Source organism: Lepisma saccharinum, chromosome 16 (genome assembly GCF_977018435.1).
Source record: "Lepisma saccharinum chromosome 16, izLepSacc3.1, whole genome shotgun sequence".
In the NCBI taxonomy this organism is placed as follows: Eukaryota; Metazoa; Arthropoda; class Insecta; order Zygentoma; family Lepismatidae; genus Lepisma; species Lepisma saccharinum.
The window spans coordinates 26,332,287-26,357,690 of record NC_139244.1 but is presented as its reverse complement, the minus strand read 5'-3'; the positions used below and the strand labels follow the sequence as shown (position 1 = coordinate 26,357,690).

Sequence of the window (25,404 nt, the reverse complement as noted above, 5' to 3'; positions counted from 1 at the left end):
TAAGCAAGAAACCGTTTGCTACCTTCACTGATGTGTCAATATTAGCTATGAACCTCACCCGGAGTAGCCACTTGTTTCACGTACTTTTCCTGTACTTGATGAAGTAAGCAACACTTCCATCTAGTGACCAAAGAGTCAGGTCAATGTTGAAAAGTTGTTCTCAATCGTCTGTGACGTGTGTGGACCTTTCTCACGGTAAAACCGAAAACAATAGTTCTGAGAAGGGCCACAACTGGGAACCACCATTCACAGCGGAAACATAAAACGGCAATGTGCGATTGTTTCCGCTTGTGGTTTGTGGAAGTTGAAAAAATGCTGCTAAGTTACCATGACAAAATGTCCAACTAATTTCCGCATGGAATATTACAAAAAAAAAATACTTTACCTTTTTTGTTTCTTCCCTTGTATATTTGTAGTTTCCTTTTTTTTTTATTTTGACGTATGATTAAAATGTACACGAGACATACAAAGTAACCTTTGTTGGAAATATCAAAAAATAGGTGCTGGTCACCAAACAAATAATTCTTTTCCACTACAGATTTGTGTAATAATTTTGATCACATCTAGGCAATTTTTAAAAATTACCGAATAATGTAGACAAAATTACGAAATTCAGTAAACGTTAACATGCATTTTTGGTCATTTTTCCAAAAAGATCAACCAAATATTTCTGGTTAACTTATAAGAAATCAATTCTTTCTGTCCAGTAGATACGAAATAAGTGGAATTACTTCACAAGTACAAGTAATAAACTAACTACACTCTCGAATAAAATGTACGCTTGAACGAAGTTTCTTTTTAACAATAGAAATATAAAATAAACTGAACAGTTTATCTTCTCATCGCTGTTTTAAGTTCTTCGTGGACATGTAGCTACATAAAATTTATCTACATAAAATTTATAGTAAAGTGCAATAAAAATAAGGTCTGCTGGTTGCTACTTAGTCTTTCCTCTCCAAGGGTGTCCCGACAAATTGTACCACTTGGGTTTTCGCGACGAAACGTACCACTCAGATAAACAGCTACCTGTGAAGGATCCACTAATAACTTCAAAATATTTACATACCAGTTTAAGGAAAACGCTTAAACATGTCAGATATTCTAATACGGTGCGCTATCTGCCATCCGAATCACTTTTGTGGAGTCCCGAATGACGCTCAGTTTGATGTGAAGAAGCGTATGCAAGAGGCGAACAAAAGGGTTCGAGAGGATGACACGCCAATTACCAAGATTTACAACGATACTCTAGGTAGGCTTACCATATTTTTTTGGTTCCAACCCTGGCAATCAACTCGTTACTGCTGAATTTCATTTTTTTTACAAAAAATAATTGAAATGACTTAAAATCCTTAATATTTTATTGGAACATTAAACTATAAATTGTACAAGAAAAATATTAACATTATTTTCTAAAATCAATCAATTAATTTTCAAATGTTTAATTGATTAATACATTTTCTGATGTTCAGGAAACCTCTCTGTTCTAGGTAGCACTGTTAGTTGACTCAGTTGCACTTTTCACTAGACATGACTTTCTTTCAGAAATGGCTTGTTTTAAATTCTGGTCGTGAATATTGAATACCGGTAGCTATTTTCATGTTCAGATTCTCAAAACCCCGGACATTTTGCAATCCTCGACATAACCCCTGACAACACTAAAAAACCAGGACTGTCCGGGCTAATCCCGGACGTATGGTAAGCCTAACTCTAGGCAACTACACGACAAAGGTTAGGTTAGCTTAGGTTAGGATAGACTAGGTTACGTTAGTTTAGGTTAGAACTGACATGACTAAAATGAAAATCGAAAAAAAAAGACGAAAAAATAAAACAAAATAAAAAAATGTGGACGACAGCTTAACCACAGCTGATTTTAAACACGCCAAAATAGCTATATTATAGACATGATATGTATAGTCATGTTGCCAGTCCAAAGCCTGGATATAGTGTGATGGAAATCAGCAAAAGTAGAGACAATTGTAATTTCGTTAAATGATTTTTGATGCCGTTCCATCAAGTGGTACGTTTTGTCCCATCGCAAATATTTTAAGACTCATTAAAAGATCCTTCGCAAGTAGCCGCCCAGGTGGCAGGTACGTTTTTTCGCGTATTTCCTCACCAAGTAATGCAACAAACGAAGAAGGAAAAGTAGAATAAAATAAATACTTTCTCTTGCATGACTAGCATTAGGACCCGTGGCGCAACAGCCCTTGAGGGCCAGTGACTACCTACGGACTGCAGCCTCACTTCCACATGCCTCGGCACTGGACCTACAATTTAAAGTGGGATTCGAACCACTGCGCAATGTGCCTCCACAGGGTATTGAACCCGGGATCCCTTCATTACAAGGCGATGACGTTACTTTTACCACTATGCCATCGGGGAGCCGCGCAGAAGTGGGCGATCATCCAAAACCATTTACGGGGTGACGCGTGGTCAGCACGACGAACCTCCAGTCGTTGTTATGTTTCCATGACCTGGTCACGCAATTCGTTCGTGGCTCCCCCAATTTCCTCACGATGGTGGTTGGCCATCGGTCCCATACACTGCCCGAAATCTCGGGAGATATTTTGTCTCCTTGTGCTTTAACTGCAAAATATGTATTTACACAAAGAATTTGGAAACTTCTATTTTGTCTGAAATGTCTAAAATATGTACATTTTATGTTTTTCCCCTAATGTTTTATGTGCTAAAGGCAAAATTATGCATTTTTATGTTAAATAAGATTTCGCAGTTTACATTGCACCCGTGTGGTCTGCACTCCTAAGTATGGCCAACTTCCGAAGCAACAAAAACAATACGTTTTTATCTAAAACATCCGCTCCGTGGTGATGATTAGATCAGAAGTAGACCAGTTCTGCCACAAAGGTGACGTGGGAAGGGGGGAGGCTCTGTAACCACTTGACTACGCCGTTAGTAAATTTGTTGCCCCATGATGTCGGTGCACAATACTGCCTTCTTTTTACAAAAACAAACTTGTTTGTAGGAGAAACAGTGAAAGAACTGTCCCCACCATAGTCAAAGCGCCATTGAGACATGGACAGACACACAGAGGTTTCGTTATTAGATAAAACAGACTACAAACAACAAAACCAGTTATCTCCGCTGTGGTTGGCAATAAAAGAGCCTCCATGTTGCCTTCCTCTCCAAGACAACGTTTACGATCTTTTGCTGATGTTTTTTTCTACTTCGGGTTCAGGCCGAACATGTTATTAAAAAGTAGTAAACATTATTGAAGCCGAACTTGGAAAAGAAAGAACGTAGTAGTTGCGAAAGGGTTACAAAAAAGAAGAACAGCAAGGCTGTGGGAAGACTGTGCGGGGAATAAAAATTGCAGCGGCGAAATCGATGCAAATGGCTGCAGCGTCGTAAAAGTGACGAGGCCGAAAGTTGGCATTCTCTTACCCTCGAGGGCGTGGAGGAGGTAACCTCCAGATGCAGTACTCTCGTGAGATCTTGTCGCTCGGGGATACTTTGTGCAATGTCTGTAAGGCAGCTTCCTGGAGAACAGTGACGTCGTCAAGAACTCTCGCTCTCTCTACATAAATCTTCTTATTTCTCTCTCTCTCCCCTTCTCCCTCTCTTTGACTGCATCTTCTTTTTCTCTCTCTCCCTTTCTCACTATCTTTGACTACATCTTCTTATCTCTATATCTCCCTCTCTCACTCTCGTTAGGTACATCATATTCTCAGTCTCTCTCTCTCTCCGTCTCCCCTTTCTCACCTCCTTGTCTCCCCCTTTCTCTCTACTTCTCCCTTTCTCACATCTTTAGCTCCCTCTTCTTCTTTCTCCCTCTCTCTCTCTACCTCCCTTTCTCATCTCTTTGGCTACCTCTTTTTCTTTGTCTCCCTCTCTCTCAATCTCCCTTTCTCACCTCTTTGGCTACCTCTTCTTCTTTGTGTCCCTCTCTCTCTCTCTCTCTCTCTCTCTCTCTCTCTCAATCTCCCTTTCTCACCTCTTTGGCTACCTCTTCTTCTTTGTCTCCCTCCCCCCTCTCTCTCTCTCTCTCTCTCTACCTCTTCCTTTCTAACCTCTTTAGCTACCTCTTCTTCTTTGTCTCCCCCCTCTCTCTCTACCTCTCCCTTTCTCACTTCTTTGGCTACCTCTTCTTTTTGTCTCCCCCTCTCTCTCTACCTCTCCCTTTCTCACCTCTTTGGCTACCTCTTCTTCTTTGTCTCCCTCCCTCTTTTTCTCTCTCTACCTCTCCCTTTCTCACCTCTTTAGCTACCTCTTCTTCTTTGTCTCCCCCCTCTCTCTCTATCTCTGCCTTTCTCATCTCTTTGGCTACCTCTTCTTCTTTGTCTCCCCCCCTCTTTCTCTCTCTCTCTCTCTCTACCTCTCCCTTTCTCACCTCTTTGGCTACCTCTTCTTCTTTGTCTCCCCCCTCTCTCTCTCTCTGCCTCTCCCTTTCTCACATCTTTAGCTACATCTTCTTCTTTGTCTCTCTCTCTCTGTCTACCTCCCTCTCTCTCTCTCTCTCTCTCTCTCTCTCTCTACCTCTCCCTCTGTCACTCTCTTTGGCTACATCTTCTTCTCTGTTTATCTCTATCGATCTTTTTCCTGTTTCCTTCTCTCTTTCTTCCCTTACCATTCTGTATCTTTCTTCCTTCTACGTTTCCATCCCTCTCTTCTCTAGTGTTTATTTATCTATACCGATATTTCTTACTGCCTCGTTATCTCTTGCATTTTCTATCTCTTATCTTCCTCTCTTTTTCTTTCTTCCTCTATTTCGCTATATCTTCTTTACTTTCTATTACCTTTCTACATGGCTTTCGTTACATCCTTCGTACTTCTACTTTCTGTTTCTTTATCTCTATCGTTCTTTCTTCCTCTTCCTCTTTCGAGTTCGAATCCCGTCCTTGGCATGCGTGTTCTTTGAGTGTGTTCTAGGCACGCCACTGAATAGTCCATCAAGATGTTCATTCATTGTGTTTTACGTAACTTGGGGTTCAGAGGGCAACCTTTGGTCCATCACATTCACGATTCCTGTAATTGATCAGAGGTTGAACTATAAAGAAGAAGAGGAAAAGTAGATAGCGATGGACAGTTTTGCTTGCTGTTCGAGTTCGAGTCCTGATCGAGCCTGCATATCCCGCTGAAATGTGTACCCTACATACAGGTTTGGTTGTCACGACAATTATGCACCGAGAGGAAGCATAATGCATATTTATGAACATATATTTGAATATGGATGACACGTCTTAGTTCTTTCCCAGGTCTTCTCTGCAGTTTTGTTTATTCGAGCTTAGCAGCGACACGGCAACTGTTTATCGCGTTTGTACCATCAACACGTAATCTTAATTTGGCCGCAGAATTTCGCCGCGTTCAGCCAACCCGTGACGACAGTGATAGTAATATGCATTCTACCTCCAGAGGGTTACGATTGCAATGCACAATAAACAAGTGTCGGTGCTACATTCACACTGATGCTCAGGTATTTTTTTTTTATTATTACTCTTTGTTACCTTGCCTTCAATCGCGGGCTAATCTTTATTACGTTATAAATATTGCTGTCCGTTGCAACTTCTACACGTCTCTTGCTTCTTAACCACGGTTAAAAGGAAATGCAGATTATAATCCATGTTTAAGTTTTATGCAGTCGTAAAAAATGATGCTTCTTTGTAATTATTACGATAATTAACGACTTCTAAATTTCATCTGAGCTACGTTATGGCCTTGCTTGAGGTTAATATCACAGCATGACTAGTCATGTCCTCATACTGTGATGGTTGTAAAGTCGAGGCTATGAATCTTAAAGTAATAACAACCATCTGCTAAGGGTTTGTCTGCGTGTGCTTCTTTTCCATGCAGCATGTGTGTTAGCATGAACAAAGCGTTTGTGACAAGTACAGGGTACATATTAGGTTTCACAGCCTGAGGAACTTAGCTAATTGTTGTATCCTCTGTATTTAATTGTTCAGGATGTTTGGTAACGTAGCGGTGGCAAGATCAGCAAACGATTCCGTTAACCTTTTTAGGATTAATAGTTTGGAATATCGAGAATTATACTGTCCCAGGACAGGAGTCTGTCGTGCAAGCAGTGGCGCCAACTTTTGAAAAAATTGAGTAGGCGAAAACTGGGAAATTTGTTTCATAATTGTATGCACTCCTATATGTTTGCCACAATAGGCTTTTACATTCTGTCAAAAAAAAAAAAACTACCAGGAATTGTTAAATAAAACGCACAATTTTCATTTATTCATCAATATTTATTTTGTCGCCTTCAAAGTAGGCCTTATTTGATGCAATACACATATGCCAGCATTTTTTCCAGTCTTCGAAACACTTTTTATAGGCTCTTTCCGGTATAGCCTTCAGCTCTTTCCACGAATTTTGCTTTATGGCTTCGATCGAGTCAAAACGGGTACCCCGGACCGGCAATTTTAGTTTCGGGAACATAAAGAAGTCACACGAGGCCAGATCTGGTGAATACGGTGGTTGATCGATGGTATTTATTGTTTTTGGCCTGAAATTCGGTCAGAACTGTCGCACTATTCGATGGCGCATTATCGTCGTGTAAAATCCAAGAATTGTTCTTCCACAAATCTGGCCGTTTCTGACGGATTTTCTCACGCAAACGCTTCAATAAGGTCAAATAGTATTCTATATTGATCGTCTGTCCCTCTGGAACGAATTAATGATGCACCAAACCACGAATATCGAAGAAAACAATGAGCATCACCTTGCCTTTTGAGTGACTTTGACGGTTTTTTTTTTTTTTCGGTTTCGGCTCGTCTTTTGTCTTCCATTCTGATGACTGTTGACTTGTTTGCATGTCAAACTCGTAGACCCATGTCTCGTCACCAGTTATGATGCATTCCAGGAATGTGGGTGGCGCGATCCAGCATGTCTAAAGAGACCTGCTCACAGTACTGTTTTTGAAGAAAATTCAGCTCTTTTGGAACAAGCCGTGCGGCGACGCGTGTCATGCCCAAAATATCCACCAAAATCGAACGAACCAACTTACGGAACAAAAAGATTTTTAAAAAATCATTAGCGCGGGCCTTTTAAATTACAAATTCCCGGTACTTTTTTGACAGAAGTTTAAAAATTGCTTCAGGTCATTTCTGAGAGAAATACATGAATTTTATAGTGCCTGCTTTTTTTTTATTTAGCCCATTTTAGTTACAAGTGTCTATTTCGAAGATAACTTCTTTTGAGTGCCTAATCCACGAAAATTATGTAAAATCTGTCGATGTTCATGAATTTAGTGTCTAGTTTGTATTTTTGATGCTTTTTTTTTTTTGCCTATTTTGAGTTTTTTAGTGCTCATCCTGGTCACAGGCCCACACTTTTTTATCACTAAAATTCAAGAATTCGATTGATTAATCACAGACAATTTCTGTTAATGTACCAAAGCAATGAACTCTTGGAAAAAAACCTTGGGACGAAAAGTCTCCGCGCAGCTTTCCCTTCTTCCCTTCACCTCGGTCTATAAGGAAGCATGGTCCACTCTCCCCCGCCCCTACTCGCGGGGGTACGGTGCACAGGAGTCGCGGAGCTGCGCAGGTTGATTTGCTCGTGGTTCCACTATACCTTTATTGATGTGTCAATATTGGCTATGAACCTCGCCGCAGTATTTCTTTCACGTACGTTTTCTATACTTGATGAAGTAAGCAACACTTCCATATAGAATTTCAAACTCAAATTTATCTAATCAACTTCAAGATCTCTTATCTTGCAATCTTCCGTCTTTCAGATAGTCGTTGTGGACGAAAACCTCACTTGGAGTGACCATGTGAAGGCCATATGTAAAAAATCCTACGCAGCATTACACTCGCTGTACCGCCTTAAAAATATTTTACCACAAGAAGTAAAAAAAACACTCGTGGAGTCCTTAGTTCTGTCTCATATAGACTACTGTGACTTGACATATATTGACCTCAACGGTGAACTAGCAAGACGTCTACAGGGAATACAAAATGCATGTGTGCGCTACATTTATAATATCAAATTTTTTGACCACCTGACCCCGGCTTTCAAGGACCTAGGCTGGTTCGACCTTTCCACTCGCCGCCGCTTTCATGCTCTTACAGCGCTCTACAAAATAGTAAACTCACGAGAGCCGTCCTACCTACTTTCTCGATTTCAACCCCTAAGTTCAGCACACACCTTTGCCACCCGTTCGAGAGACAACTCTCTGCTGGCCATTCCCTCCCACAAGACAACGTTTTATGGAAATTCCTTAACGGTCACTGCTACCAGAGCGTGGAACAACCTCCCCAACGACATAAGAAACTCTTCTTCTCTTCTCCAATTCAAATCAAAATTAACAAATCATCTTCTGGAGTCAACTTACCAGAACTGAAAACAGGGAAATAAAATTAAACCTTCGTGTAAACTGGTAGGACCAACACCCACCGACTTTTTCTGTAATTTGACTATGTTTGTTGCGTGTGTGTTTATGTTTTACGTGTATTTTTTTTACTTAGTATGTATGTATTTTTGTCTTTATTTTTTATGTTTTTTGCGTCTTTCTCTTTCATTTTTTCTTGTTTTTCTTTTTTTTGGTATCTCAATGTTCTTAGTTTTTTATAGATTTCATTTCTTGGTATCTTAAGTATAGTTTTTTTTATATATTTAACATACAGTTAGCTATAAAAATCAATTTATAAAATGTAATGTAGAGATGGTTAAGTGGAAGAAAAGGCTGGTGTCTTAACTTCGCCATCCAAAACAAGGAATAAATAAATAAATAAATAAAATAAATAAATAGTTTCTTCTGCAAGTTGCACTAACAAAGTAAACGGACTGAGAGAACTCTATTTTATTCTCCACGTAACTTTATTTTCCATTCTTCGATAAAAATAAAAGGTAAAATGTGAAAAACTTACTTCAGGGTATTATTAAGTATGTATAAATTCATGGGATTTGAATTAATAAAACTTACAATTTTTCACGTCTACGGAGGAAAATCACGCAGAATTCACCCATAATTCGTGGTGAGTAGCGACCCTACCATGCTTATATATCTTATCAGAGAAACAAGTTAAAAGTCATTGATTACGGAAATGGGTTTATAACCAAAGTTTTATATATATATGAGGGTCAAGGTTTCTATTTTGTGTGCGTGTTTTTATCCATGTGTACAAGTTTTGATTCAGAACAGGGGTTGCCTTATCTTTCCAGATTCAAACTTGTATATTTATTTCTAAACGTGGTCAGAAGTTCAATTCATGTTGGCCAATAATTACAAATAGCAAAAGGCGTGAAAATGAAAAGTACCGCGTAACGTAACTCTATTTATCATAGCATTACATACTGGTTACCTGTGAAGGCGCCCAAGGGGGAGTAAGACAAAAGATCGCTTCATAAGTTTAATGCGTGTAGAACAATACAGATAGAGAGAGAGAAGAGAAGAGAAGTGAGCAAGAGCAAAATATATAAAATAAGAGCTCACGAAATAAGGTTAGAAAGGAAAATAAGAGAAGTAAGCAAGAGCGATAGAAGTAAAAGTTTGCGAGAAAGACAAGAGACAGATAAAGAGAGAGAGAAAGAAAGAGAGGGAGTAAAACAGAAAATGAAAGAAAGAGTAATAAAATAATAACTAACATGATACAGATTAAGGAACAAGAAAGATTCCAGTAGTACTCGGAAAGGAAGGAGAAATTCCAGAAAGATGAAAAACAGGAAGGAGAACATTGATACAAATAAAAGAAAGGGCAAATTTCCTCCGGGGGGGGGGGGGGTTATACTCTCTTAGCAGTATTTGAGGTGCCGAAACGTTGCATAGGCAAATAAGTATCAACCACAAAAAAATGTACATGGGACAGGAACTTGCAACTTGAGACAAGCTTCCTCATTTTACGCTCAATCTGCAGGAATATGATCTTTTAAAAGTATGATCCAACCTTTATATGTGCATCTTGATAATCTGACTCAATAGTCATACATCTAACGATTAAACAGTGCAGGTTTAAGCTTCGATCGGCTAGTAACATGATTTTGATGTTCTTGAACTGGTCATGATAACATATAGGCGCTTCTAGACACTGAAAGTTCCAATTACATATGCTGAGGCGGACGGGAACTATTGTTCGTGCGATTTTTTCTGCACGGCACGTCTGAGGACGAGTGCGCCCAACATGTTTCCGATATAAACCACACATGCCGACTGCATGTGCAGAACGGAACGATCCAAGGCATCCGTAATAAGTGTCCGTCACACGTAGATAAATTCAACACTCTTGTCAGGTTTTATTCGCAGTAAACCAGGGGGAGAAAACAAGCGCCTGGAAAAAGAAGGGAGGAGAAAGAGAAAACGGGCAATGCCAAGAAAGATTTTACGTACGTGAAGCCAATCTTCTTCGGGGCTTAACGAACTAAACCTGACGCGCGGTCTCGCGTAAATCAGCTGCAAAGTTACTGAAAAGTTGGTGGTTTTTTTTAAGGTGTCTGCGTGGAGATAAGTCTCCCGCCTAATGTGCGTCGTCAAAGTCGACCTGAAATGCACAGCCCCTACAGACTCCCACCACAGGAACGGTGTCTTCCTTCGTCACGTGTCAAGTTTTGGAGAGTCGCCAACTTGCATTTCTATTAGGAACATAAAGGTTTACATTGGAAACATTTTTTCTCTGTCCCCTATGTCGTTTACGACCCTCTTATGAGCATGTGTGGGTGCCCGCGCGGGGTAACCCCTCTTTCTTTTGGGCGTCAAGATATTGGGGAATTGGTTGCTTGAACTTACTCAAAATCTTTCTGCCCCGCGCGGCAAGCACCGCTGCGAGTAGACACTAGTTCTAAATTCCTTAACTTGTTTTGCCACCGAATTGAAACAGCGTACTTTTAAAAAGACACGAAGGGAAGTCATCAAGTCAAACCAGGTGCGTAGATTGAAAGTCTTTGCACATAACTTTTTCTTCACACACAGTTAAGGACCCGAATAGCTACTACAACACCAAATGATCCCACTTGGTCCACAAGAGCTGCTTATGATGCGTTGGGTCCCGAAAACCGGTGGGGGGAGGACAGCAGTAATGCCAGAGGAGGAGAAGGGGGATTAGGCCCCCCTTAACCGCACCCGGCAAGCAAGTAAAACTCGATTAATAACGCTTTTTGCTCAAATATACGAGAGGAAGTAAAAAAATTATCCGCACTTTAGCCATAGCTTCATTTAGGTTAGCCTCACTGCCGTCTGCGCTCGCATGCTAAAACGTGGTACTCTTGTGGTTGCTTGGCCGAGGTTTGATCTTAATCGCACCATTTTTCTTTCTTTTGTTACAGAGTAAAAATGGCTGCTCCGCCGGTAGTTGCACCAAGGAAAAACAGGGATCTGGTTCTTCTTTATTCAAGCTCAAAGTGATGGCAGATTGACAGCGTTGACAGATCTCCACACGATTGCGCATATGGGATTCGGTAAACTCTCTTGGCACTCATCACGCACAGACTTTATGGAAGCGAAGCTTGTCTTGGATGATTTCGCATGCAGAACTAATTTGCAGAGAACCTGCAACCTCATCGATGGTCACCCGTCGGTTCGTCTGATCATCTCTCGAGCTTGTTAAATCTTCACGTCACTGGTGGAGGTTGATGGGCATCCTGCACCCGCTTCGTGCTTCACGCTTGTCCGGCAATTTTTAAACCTCTCGATCCACTCATACACACTTCTACGTTGGAAAGCGCTGTCCCCGTATTGTACTGGAAGCCTGTGATGAATTGCAGCCCCAGACTCACCTTCAGAGCAGAGAAATCGGATCACTGATCTCTGTTCTTCCGTGGTGCACTCTACCAGCGGAGCGGCCATGTTAACTCTGTAACAAAAGAATGAAAAATGGAGCGATTAACATCAAACCTCGGACACCCAACCACAAGAGTACTACCGTTCAGCACGCGAGAGTTGAAGGCAGTGTGGCCAACCTGAAGAAAGTTATGAATAAAGTGCGGATAATTTTTTACTTACCCTCGTACAATCTTCATGATATTAGTAATGTTCGAAATGTGACTACCCCCAAAATATTCCTGCCACCTCCGCCTCCCCAGACATTAATTTTGGCTCCCAATCTCCCCATACAATTCGATTGGGGTCCCCGACAAGGGCCCTAATATATTGAATGCGCTAACTTTGTTTCGTCTTTCTTTTTCAAATATCTTTTGTACTTTTACAACCATTTTAGAAGAATTCCTGTTTTTGTTATAATTAACTTTGCTCATTGGGATTACGAATATACATAAATTCACCTGTTAGTTCTGGATGTTGCAAAATTCGTTCATGCATGTAAAGTATGCTTACATTTGAAGGTATTCGTTGACAATACCTTGACAAGAACTATAGTGGAGGGGAGGGGGCGCCGTGAGAGGCTGATCCTGCGATTGACATAATGAGGCCTAACCCTAGCTTACCCGAAGGGGGTAAGGCCCACCACTTCTAGTTTCTCAATTTTTCAACTGATAATTTTTATAGAAAAATGAAAATAAATTACATTTTTCCCTAGGATGTTCCGAATATTTCTGTATTATTCTTGTTCATAAACACATAAATGTAATGCACACAGGAGACATAATTCACTATGTGGGAGGTTATCAGGTACCCCCTTTGGATGCGTGTCAATCGAGACACTCAGTAACAGTGTACAATTAGTTGGTAATATTTGTAATTATCATAATTACTATATAACTGCACCCATATAAACAAAAAAGCATTGATGAAAAATTAATAGTTTTTGTGGGCTTTAATGAAAGATGAAATATGTGTGACCCTCAGCCATTATTAATGATAGTAACTTTTGTAATTATAATCAATAAATAACTCTACTTACATAATCAAGTCAGGAAGCAGTGATTCAATAACAAAATCGTTTCTTGAATTTTAGACATAAAAAAGTGTGGGCCTGGGATGAGCACTAAAATCCTCAAAATTGCAGACAAAAAAGCATCAAAAATACAAAACAGACATTAAAATTCATGAACATCGACAGATTTTACATAATTTTCGTGGATTAGGCACTCAAAAGAAGTTATCTTCGAAATAGACACTTGTAACTAAAATGTGATAAATAAAAAAGCAGCTACTATAAAATTCATGTATTTCTCTCAGAAATTGCCCCCTATGAAAATAGCACAAATGCTCGGTGCATACTTGATACAGATGAGTTGATCTATGGTTCATAATGCAGTACATAAGTTTATTCACAAAGTGTTAGTAGTGGGAAATGGGTTTTGTACTTCTTCTCTTTGTAAATTGGCTTGCTATGGTGATACAAACAATATGAGGCAAAGTTAACCATAAGAGCTAGTGAAAAATACAATGATGTTCATACATGATTTAACTTTCATGTGTACAATGAATATTGGATAGAAAGAATTGTTGAATTTTAGTGCATGAAAACCATTCCTGGTAGTGCATACCGTTGTTTACTGCCAGGAAAAAAAGTACTAAGGAGCGTACATAAAGGTTGTGCTAATTAAACATGAAAAATGGCTGGTTTGTCATTCACATTCTAGAAATTATTTATTGTTTGCCCCTGTAATTTAGCAAGAAAACTGCCATGTTTGCTTTAATAATAGGAGTGTGAATAATAATTCTGTGCAATGTACAAAATGAACTGTGAATATGATGCCCTTTCAGGCGCGAACCGTGTGGCGGATGGTGACGTGGGCCATCCTCAGAAGCGGCTCCGAAGCGGGGACGACGTAGACGTGCGCCTCCTTATTCCTACCCAAGGTGAGTTTATACTGTTTAAACTCAGTAAAAAAGATAGTGGAAACTGTGTTGAGATGTTTCGTTTAAGATAACCGTTAGCCCATGCAGGAAGAGCATGTAGTGTCTCACAAGAATCATCAAGATGTTGCTCTTAACCTCAGTGGTATTAATTTCTGATGAATTACATAAATATTTTGTCTTGATATTGCTGGGGTTCAGAGTCATTCAAGACAGTTTTGAGGAAAAGGCACATATAAATAACTTGGTGCTATTTTTACAGAGCGGGCGTAAAAGAGGGGGCGAACCGTGCCAGCGCCCGCAAATTTTCAGGACGGCAAAATTTGAAGAGAAGAAAAAATGAGCCTATTGAAAACTTGAGTTATAATATTATACAGCGTGTCCCGCTGTAGTTGCGCATGCGCAGTAGCCAGAATGTCTTGAAAACTGATATTATCAGTTTCTCAGTAGCCAGCCATTCGTCTTGTGGTCGCCACAAGAAACGTTGTCTGAAGTGAAGTCTGTGACACTTGTGCAGAGATGTTATGGTTTGGGTGCTAAAGTAGTAGTTCCATCGTACATTTCAATAAAGAAATGGGAAAAACAGTTACGCGAAACCGGTTCATTTCTCAAATCTCGTTAGAGACTTCCTGGACGAGCATTTCAATGGAAAATGGATAGGAAGAGGTTCGAATTTTATTGAATGGCACCCACGGTCGCCAGACCTCACTGTGTGTGATATTTTGTTGTAGGGGTGTGTTAAGGACAAAGTTTACTGTACACCGATTAGAGATTTGCAACACTTGCGTGAAAGAATTGTGGTTGCAGTAAGCAACATTACCCCGTACATGCTTCAAAACGTGTGGGATGAGGCAGACAACCGGTTTGACATTTGCCGTACTACTAACGGTTCACATATGGAAGTGGGCTGGTTTTCTTGATTTGTAAAAAAAAATTCTGAGTTGTTACATGTTTGTACAAAGTTTGGACAAAAAATATTGGTAAATAAAAAAGTTGTGATTTTTTCTTTTATTATACGTATAAGCGGGACACGCTGTACATATAACTTGGAAGTTAATATATTCCAACCCACCGTTTTGAAAGAACATATCAGTCAGTAGTCTCACTTTAAAACCACTGAATGCCACAATGTGGGAAAGCAGATTCGATGCCTTAACTCCGTTGAGATATCAAATGGGAGAGGTCTATGATGCGCTCCTTCAAATAAGTGGCGACAATAAAACTGTCCAAATGGTTGCACATGAGGCTCAGTGTATTGCAAACCAGTTGCGTGGCTTTACATTCCTTTGCTAACTAGTTATCTGGTATGAGTTTTTACTCCACGTAATGTAATGAGCAAATGTTTTCAAAACATTAATCTACGATTTGTTCGATGCTGTTAAGATGATTTCTTGCAAACATATCAACGCTTTGAAAAAAAGCAGGAGTGATTGAAAAATTTCAAAGTTTCTTAGGCGCCACTTGGCAGCGTGACAGGGCCTCCCTTCCTCAACTCGTGGAGGCGTCGGGCGGCGGCGAACTGTGAGTCCCGGTTGATGAGAGAGAATTGGCATCGTATTTAGATATAGTTGATCCAAAGATAGTCAAGACTGTACAGGGCCGAATTCGAAAGATGAAGCAGTTTCAGTATGTTGAACTTGTTGAAGATCCACAAAACGGGAAAAACGCTTTATGCGGGAACAACTGAGGAAAGAATTTAGACCGTAGATCAGGGCGGCAATATGTCTAGCGCCGGCTCTGTATGTTTAGCTGTCGGAGCACAAACATGGTGCTGCATCGATGAGCAAGAATTTTAAACTTAGGAGATACTTGTAGCACCGAGCACCGGTGAGTAGCTCCTTATTGTACAGTGGGGTCCATGAGTATTACCGAGGCCGAGCAAGTTGTCCATGACTATTATCAATGACTTTTCTCTTGCATCCTATGTGTTTTTAAGCGAAATATTTTTATGTATGCTGGTGCAAAAGTTGTCAAGGGCTTGTTTTGAGTTTTCTTTTAATTCTTGAAGCTCTTATTGGATCAAATAAAGTGCACGAACATGGTGATGGACAATTTGCACGGCAATACTCATGGATCCCACTGTACAACACACTTGCACTTTATCTTGGGAATAACCTCCCCAGCTCACTAACGAAACCATTTATTACCTGTGAAAGCTAGGGTACATACCAAGGTGCATTGATTTCAATCAGGTTGATTTAAATCACTTGAAAGAAATAATTTATAGAATAATGTGCATATGGATTTTGTAAATATCTGAATCACTTCTGGTGAAAGTACATTAATCTCGTAATCATTTAATGGTGTTTATTAGGGTCTATGAAAGGAAAAGAAAGGAAACTAAATATACACTGATGGGGTGAAGCTCATACGAAAAGAAATCTAATATGTTCACCTTAAGCACACTTAAATTTCTCTAGATTTAAAATTCAATAATTTTATAGGCAAAAATAACAAACATTTGGTGTAGAATAATATACAAAATATTAATCGTGTTAAACCGTAAATAGTGTCATTATCATTAATAAACATGGCAGCTGATATTTTGCAAAGTATCATTAAAACAACCACCAAAATTCAGCTACAAAAAATATAAATACGGGATATTTTAATTATATAGTACATGCAGAATGTTTAATTTTTACTGGAAGAAAAGTTGCTGAAAATATTATGGGTACATTAACACACCCAACAAACATTTCCATCCATAGTAAGTTCATATATCAGAAATAGAAAAATATAATAATTTATTATTTGCTTTAATCAAGGCCAATTACCAGAAAAAACCTTTCTATAAAAACATGTATCTATATATGGTGCCAGAAACTATCTATACAAGTAATTTGAAGAACTTTAAAAAAGAAAAGTCTATCTAAATCAAAAAAAATTGATTTAAATTTAAAAATGAACAAGAATGTGTTTTTTAAAAATAAAAATAGTGATTTTTATCCACCCTGGTACATACGTTTTGAAGGATAGCCCTGCTCGCCATACTACAATTAGCGTATGGAAAGATTTTCTTTGAAATCTTGCACTGTAAGACGGTAGGAGGACCTGAATTGTTTAACATGCCATTGCTTATCTGTTAGAGAATTATAATTTCCTGTCATGATTCTTCGAAAGTGTACTTCTCAAATGTAAGTGTGCTTCATGTAAAAAACAATGAGAAGGTTCCCACGCACAAAGCCTGTAATTCCTTTAGTTTACTGATTTGCTGTATTTTGATGGTACAATGCTGCAAGCCCAACAAGTCAGAGCTGTTAGCTTTAGATCTGTGTGGTACAGGAGTAAATGTAGAACAGGAACATCTCTGAGGAATATCAATTCGGGGTGAACATGAGTAATTGGAATAAGCAAATCTACAATAGAACCACACATATCTTGTGTCAGTGAATTGAACTATTTTCACTATTACAGTAGCTAGTTGACTTGATAAGGGGAAGCTTAGAGTGATTTTCAAGATATTTGGAACAAAAAGGAATGTGTTTTCGTGGATACACATCACCTTGATAGATTCCTGATTATTCTCTTGGCTGTTATTACAGGGTGTCCATTCACCGAGAACTCTTTGAATTCCGGGAATTCTGCGTGAATTTTTCTCCGTAGACGTGAAAAATTGCAACGTTTATTAATCTAAATTCCATTGAATTTGTACATATTTCTAAATGCCCCGAAACAAGTTATTCACAGTTTAACTGCGTGGAAAATAAAACATAATTCTCTCAATCCGTTTACTTTGTTAGTTTCCTTTGCAGAACAGTCTATTGGACAGACAGAAGATTATTGCAAGAAGTTTGAGTGTGAAATTCTTGTTCAATTAACAATTGTTCGTAGATTAGTGTATCCCGTAACATTTGTGACATGGGTTTTTAGATGTATTTCGAGTCTGAGTATGTGAAATGGCAAATGTAAACTCTGCACTTTAAATGTTGTAAATATATATATATACCGCTGAATTGATTGAATTACATTTTTTGGATAGATTGGAATCACATAGACCTTTATATTGTTAATATGTTTGTGTGTAGGGGAGGGGGGCGGTTGTAAAATTGAAACAGAGACAACATCTGCTTGTACCCTTAACTTTTTGAAAAGTTTGCCTTGAAAACCTGGAATTATACTTGAATTTTATCATGGTCCTAAAGTGGCCACTCTGTGTGAGGCAAACCCAATGAAAACCGAAACTGGGAAAAGGTTAAAGATGGTCATGTACTGGTATCAAATGATAAGTTGTTGATAATTTATATCCACAGAGGATACACCAACATATGCAGTAAAAGTAGGCTCTTATCTTTTGTTATAGAGGTCAAAGGTGCATAATGAAGATAAAGGTTATGAAAATTTTGTTTTTCAAAGTGCAATAATATGTAACTAGTGATAAGACGACAATTGCAAAAACTGCATGACCTTCTTTTACGAAATGCTTTCGGGGCACATTCTGGAGGCTTAGAATAGGATATCTTTCAGAAGAGGCCACAAACGAAGCTTTCGGTGATGAACTTCCCTCCAGCTCAAACAGCTGTAGAATATGCGAGGAGGTTAAGGAGGTATTATTCCCACTTCCTTCTGATTACGTGGCAGCACAATTAGCATGAGAACCATTGGCGCATTGAGCTTGAGGGACACGTGACCGTTCCAAAAGGGATGACTAAGTATTATAAAAATATTGATAGCATGAAATTAAAAAGGATGAAACATATATTTTCCAGATAGTAAAAGAATAAAGTAAGGTATGGCGCAAATACATAAACAGAGACTAGATTAACGACACAAGTAAGTCGCCAGTAATCGAATCCGAGACTAGTTGGTTACATGGCAATGCCATGAACTGATGGACACAAAGCAAGAACATTCTCGACCAAATATTTCCCATGTTTGTGACAATTTTACCTGAGAAAATTAATTTTCACAAGCCTAACCTCTCTTCTTTAATCATCAATAATACAAATAGCTTAGAATTATGTCTATTTGACAAACAAATGCTAAACTTTATAAGGTTTAGTAAAAACGATATATGTACTTTTTTCCGAACCACATCGGCGGCGGGTGTCTCTGGAATTAAGGGGAAAATGGTTTAATGTAAAACACGTGAAATATCCTTATTTCCAACGAGATATATTCTTTTTAACAAAACACACACTAAATCATAAACAGGATTCATATTTCTCTTAAAACTGCACGAAAGGAAACGACACGGGTAAAAAGACGTACTCACATGGAGAGGGCACAGATTGGGAACTGGGCTTGGGACGAGACTTCTTGTAACAGTAGGGTAACCTATATAGCTATAGGTAATGAATAGCCATTTCCTAGAAGAAGAAAATAAAACGCTTCTAAGTTTCGAAGGTTTCCAAGTGCTTGTCATAAGGCGAATATATCGTCGGACATACAGTACAAGTGTTCCTGTGGCCACGTGGAAGCGTGTATCATGCGCCTAAGGTTATGGGTTCGATTCCCGTCCGATTGAGTACTTTTTCTCTATAACCTCGAGCAACTATTTATCGCAGTTTATTTCATAATTTATTGATATAAAAATTTTACTACATTATTTTTGGGGGGAAATGCCCCTTTTAATTGCTTACAATTTTATTTATGGAAATGATTTTTCACGAGACTTTTCCCCCCCATTTTTCTCATCACTGTACAAACATTTGTATATTTAATTATCCACGTGCTATATTCTACAAAATAATATGTATAGGGAAGGGTGTATTGGCTATGTTTTCTTTTTCGAGATAACATATTATACCCTTCCAGCAACAGCACACAAGAATACTATTCACAATCAATGATTCTATTTACCTTTGTTTTATTTTTTACACGATCCAGAGTGGTAATTATCGTAAAAGCTTGGAAAACAAAATTCGCATAGCAAATAAAGGACTAATTTTCGCAATAAATATTTGCACGAAATAATAGAAAAAAATTTAAGGTTAACCAATCGGGAATCCAACCCAGAACCTTCGACGCATGAAACTTCTATGCTTCCACGGAGTCACCGGGACACTTAGAAGTCATTTTTTATATTTTTGGAAGTCTCTAATCCGAGCAAGAAATTATATTAAAATTGGAACAATGCAGTGGCGTATCCAGTGTAGGCGGTTTGGAGAAACGAACCACCCTCCCCTTTTGACCCAACTTCCTAAGAAAACGACAAATGCAGGGTAAAGTAAAGAAATCCAGAGAAAGATATTGCCTTCCCCTGCCCCTTACCAAATTCTTGGATACGCCAGTGAACCGGTTACGGCGACAGATGGGCAGGTTGCCTCCTACCAGACACGCCAACCCCCCTCCCCCGGCAAGGAAGAAAAAACTACATACATGCTATTTTAACCCAAATACGCATATGTTGTATATGAGGGTACGTTATATGCGACTGCCCCTTACAGCACCTCCCCCTCTCCTGCACTCTCCTACCCATTTATTATTTCCGGCTCCGTTACTGCACTGGCGATAATTTAAATAACATAATTTTGCCCTTTCCGTTCGTATCACACGATAATATAACAGGGGGGAAAAGTGAAATGACATCTGAAGAATGACCTTGTTGCATTTTTGCAGAACGGAATGAGAGACTGCGAGATCTGCCATTCATAAATATGAACAGAATTACGAATGCATTCATCTCTTCGCACACAACTCCGAAGTCCATCTTTATGGTCAGAGATAAACACGAAAATTGCATCTTGTATCCAGGGCGCATTAGTGACCTCGAAAATCATGACGAGGCGATGTTTGAAAAAAGAAAAGTCGATTTCTGTGACCCAATTATGTCAATGAAGATGCAAGTATCTGCGTTTCATTCTTAGGTTAAACTAGATTATTTGGCGTTTAAAGTTGTTATGAAAAGTAGATTGGCTCAACTTTCCCCACCGCACCACGACAATGAATGATGTGCAGTACCGGTAGCGCAGTGGCAGCGTCGTCGCCTTGTAATCAAGGTGTCCCGGGTTCGATACCCGGTGGAGGCACAGTGGTTCGGATCCCACTTTAAACTGTAGGTCCAGTCCCGATGAATCATATTGTGCATAAATTGGACTTAAAACAGCAACTCTATCAATGATGTACAGTCACGTACACTTTTGGATTGTAACGATTCCATTGAAAGTCAATGGGATGATAACAACCCGGAAGTGTCCGTTACTGTACATACGAATAGAGGGGAAGCTGGTGGATTTCTCAATTGAATTCTTATTACGTCAGCCATTAATGCACGCAGGGGGGGGAGGTCTACAGCCCCTCCCGAAATTTGCAAATGAAAGCAGTAAAGAACTGGGGTCTTTGAAGGACTTCTAAAGTTAAAAAAAATGGTAATACGAGAAATGTCATTGGGTGTTCCACCAACCTTAAAACGCAGCTGTATAATACGCACCTTTACAAATCCAACCTTCACCGAAAAAATCCTGCCTACATTAGGGACCCAATGTAATAAAAACTACACAGGTTAAAGAAATGGCACTGAAAAAACGAAATTCTCTTACGGAACAACAGCAATTGAAGGTTAAATGTGACTGGAAACGTTTCTCTTATTATATTAGCCGGCCCCCGTGGCGGGGTGGTTAGCACATCGCGATCCGACACCAGGTGTCCTGGGTTCGAATCCCGGCCTGGGTATGGATGTTTGTGAGTGTCCATTCATCAATTTCATCATATCATCACTGATCTTCGCAAATTAGCCAAAAATGGCACAAAAAGACGAAGTAAAATAAATCAAACCAATCAAATCTTATTATTATGTTGTACAACATATCTCTTTATTCAGCGGAAGAGGTTCAGAAGCTGGCTACACTACCGCCTAACACGCGTCAGTATCTACGTGTGCATTAAATGCGATTATAACAATACATACGTACATATGAAAAGCGATTTAAGATAATTCAAGCTGCCATGCGTAGGTTTACATAGGCATATTTAAACCCTGGCGTCGTAGCGCGCTATGCTACTGTTCAGCCGTTGCTCGCGCAGAAGCATCTCTCTCGCACAAGAAAAAAAGTTAATCGGGACCAAATCTAAGATCAAAATGGGATGCGAGAAACTAATGAGTAGGGCTCAGAAGTTGAGGAAAAATCCTTTTTATCCCTAGTGTCCGAAGACGAGGCCCAACATAATATAGGGTCTTTCATTAAGAGTGATACTTTTTAAAATTTGAAAAGAAAATAAACCACTCAACGTATCAAAGTAAATTGTGCTTTATTTTGAAGCTTAGACATTGCAGTTATGTTCTGAACAAAATATCGTTCAAATGTCCACCACGGCTTTGAACACCCTGACGCACACGAAGCTCCAATTGTTAATCACTCTGTCCAACATTAGTGGCGTTATGTCTGCGATAGCCTGACAAATGTTCGCCTCCAAATGTTCCAAAGTTCGTGGCTTGTCAGCATAGACCTTAGCTTTGATGTAGCCCCAAAGAAAAAAATCCATGGGTGTTAAATCACACGACCGTGGCGGCCAATTCACACATCATTCTTCTGTCATCATCTCGAGAGAAATAAGGTCCAATGACGCCGCCACGCCATAAACCGCACCACACAGTGAGTTTTTCTGAATGCAATGGCACCTCATGGACCACTTGTGGGTTCTTCTCGATCCAATAACAACAATTTTGCGTATTGACGAATCCACTAAGACAACAATGCGCCTCGTCTGAGAAGATGATTTTTTCCACTGAAATCAGGATCAGTGGAGCCATTGTGTGCGTCAGTGTGTTCAAAGCCGTGGTGGACATTTGAATGATATTTTGTTCAGAACATAACTGCAATGTTTAAGCTTCAAAATAAAGCACAATTTACTTTGATACGTTGAGTGGTTTATTTTATTTTCAAATTTTAAAAAGTATCACTCTTAATGAAAGACCCTTTATATGTTCATTGCGGGTCATTATAGGCCAGAAAAAGGTGGGTTTTATTTGTCCTTTTTCGGCGTTTTTGGCTTATTCGTCCTTTTTTAGGTCTTAACGGCTTTTTTTTTTTGCAACTTCACCTTCCTTGGACTACGTTTTTACTGCTCATTCTCAATTCGAATCATCATCAGTTCATCACCTCTTAAACATCCTTTCTGTAGTAAAGAAATAAAAAAAAGAAAGAAAGAAAGAAATATATTTGGTTAGACCAAATATAGGCATTCTACTGATTGATAATAATTATAATAAACTTAGCTGATATAATGATACAATACAATACATTCGATAAAGATATACAATACAATACAATATAAAGTAATGAAGATATAAAAATAAAACAAGTACAAGGATATAAATTGATTACTATATAGTTTTGTAACTTATTACGTCTACTGTCTTAAATCATGAAGTGTATTGAGGATATTTAATCGGAATTCCTTTAGGTTCATAGAAAATATCACTGCATGAACGCAACCGATGAAGCCTCCTGCCTCGCTTACTCCTTCATTTCCGCCCATCTTACAATCCTGCAGTAACGCCGCTCGCTCTGCAGTCCACACATCCATACGCGATCCCTTTTTCATAAATACGGCGGGTTGACTAGCCTGTCAGAGAAGGTGCATTTGAAGATCTGCTTGTAGGCAAAATGAAAGACATTGCTGTCAATTGTCACTTGTTTTGATGTGCACATTGGCATAATAAATAATACATGCATATTTCCGGTTTGTAAGTTCAAAATTTACTGATAAGTCTACTTAGTCGAAGTAACGTGGAAAGAAAACATATTTTCATGTCTGGCTACTGATTTTTACATGAAAACAATAGTTTCTCTATTTCGTTAATCGAGAAGAAAGTGGCGGCGGCGAAGGGGGGGGGGGGGGGTTGAGAGAATCGAATCCACGTCTACATTGAAAACAACTTTTATTTGTACAGCGTTATTCAGTCGTCTGCTGATAGTGACTTTGAAAAAAACAATCTCACTGGACTTTCTCACGACCTTAACAATGACGGTTTCATAAGACGATGAAGTGCAACACGTGATTGTTGTTCAGTTAGCAACAATGTAGCTACTCTTCAACTCTTTCAGTTCGTGTCACAAGGAAAGATTACAACTTCCTGTTTATCTACGATGGATTTACTCCTTGCCAAATCCGACATCGTCCCCGTATGCGGGAGGGGGTTGATGGGATTGCTGCCCCCACACACATACACAATTTCAGATCAAATTCAAATGAAAGCAATACAAAACTCGAAAAAAAATTGGTAAATGGAAAATCCCCTTTAAAATGACCCCGTTTATATTTTTTTTCTTGGAAGAACTGTTGAAACCAAGGTTAAGAATGGTACTTACGCAATATTGTGTGTATCATTTCTCTGTCAACTCAATTCCGATTGCTCATCCCAGAGGCACAACCACGAATTTTTGTCTGGGGATGGGGCAAGTACCAAGATAAACGTACCAATAATAATAATAATAAAATATTATTAAAACATTATTATTATTATTACTAGTACTAGTAGTATCAAAAAATTATGTCTTGTAGTCTACGGTTATTACAAGCATAAGAACACAGTTTTTCGTTGTGTCGTTTCAGGAGAACACACGCTCCCTTCATCAGACATTTATTTTTAGTTTGACTAAAGATACAGTTATAACAATGGTTAGTAATTTTTTAAACAAAAAGAATCCGTTATACAATGGATGTTGTCAATGTTACATTGTTGCATTGTTACATTGTTGCAATAACTGTGAAAAAAACAAGCAGTCTGTTTTATTTTTATTTATTTCTTATTTTTTAAAAAACTGTGTTTTTATGCTTGTAATAACCGTAGACTACAAGAGAAATAATTCTAGAATGCAAGCAATACGTACAGGGTGATCACAAAGTCCAATTACCCCCTATCGCGTGTCCACATCGTCATAGATGGTCGCATTGTATTAATAAGATGCGACAACAATAAGAAACAACAATTCATTAATATCTATGTAATAAATAGGGGGTAATGGGACTTTGTGATCACTAACATCTATTTAATACATAGGTGGTAATAGGACTTTGTGATCACTCTGTACATAGAAGAAAAACTAGTATCAAAGAAGTTATTATCCTTGTAAATTACACAAGAAAGGGGTAGAATTCGGCGCTACAGCATTTGTGTTCGAACAAACTATTTGAATATTTTTTTCAACACGTTCAATTTCACATTAATAATGGGAAACAAGCACACAAACTATTTTGGAAAGATAGGAAATTCTTGATAAATGCATTCTAAATATAATTATTTTTTTATATTAACATGTATAACTTTCATGCGCGATCTATGTTTTACATGTGCAACATGGAGCGACGTAAAGTAAAGAAGATACATATGCAACGTGCCAGCACTAAATTGTGTGTATATTCGAAGTTTCTTTAATACATATATACACAATATATATTATTTAAATGCATTACACAATCAATTAATCCCCTCATAATAAACCAAGAGCAAATATTACATAAATCGTCTCTCAAATGTGCGCGCTCCTTATCTTCCAAACAATTGTTCATGCATTTAAGATCAAATAAATTAAGAGAAATCTCACTTCTCTCTCTAGTAATTTACAATGCATTACAGAAAAGAATCACACATTTTTAGATCCAATTTTTTTCAGGACTGAAATCAATATTAAGTTAATAGGACGCCATGGCATTCTCCGTTTTACAACATTTTTCATTTTGATCGTTCGTTGCTCAGGGGCCGACCCCCGCCGCCCCCTAGCCACGGCTCTGAACTTGATAAGACTAAGAAAAGCAGATATTGCAAGCGAAGCGAGAAAGAACATTTTACGAAAAGTATTTTTATT

The 25,404-nt window shown here is 38.7% G+C and overlaps 1 protein-coding gene across 4 annotated transcripts in view; it reads left to right on the top strand.

Annotated features, from left to right (window-relative positions):
- Positions 1 to 25,404, top strand: part of LOC146000355 (uncharacterized) — a 314,375-nt gene that overhangs the window by 267,167 nt on the left and 21,804 nt on the right. For 3 of the 4 annotated variants that reach the window (XR_014443496.1, XR_014443495.1, XM_083137904.1), the window contains one exon: positions 13,562 to 13,657. The exons of the other annotated variant lie outside the window; for it this stretch is intronic. Coding sequence is in view for 1 of the 3 variants with exons in the window: in XM_083137904.1 (XP_082994030.1) it covers positions 13,562 to 13,657 (96 nt within the window). In the remaining 2 variants the exon portion in view is untranslated. The remainder of the gene's footprint in view (positions 1 to 13,561; positions 13,658 to 25,404) is intronic. 4 annotated transcript variants of the gene reach the window in all.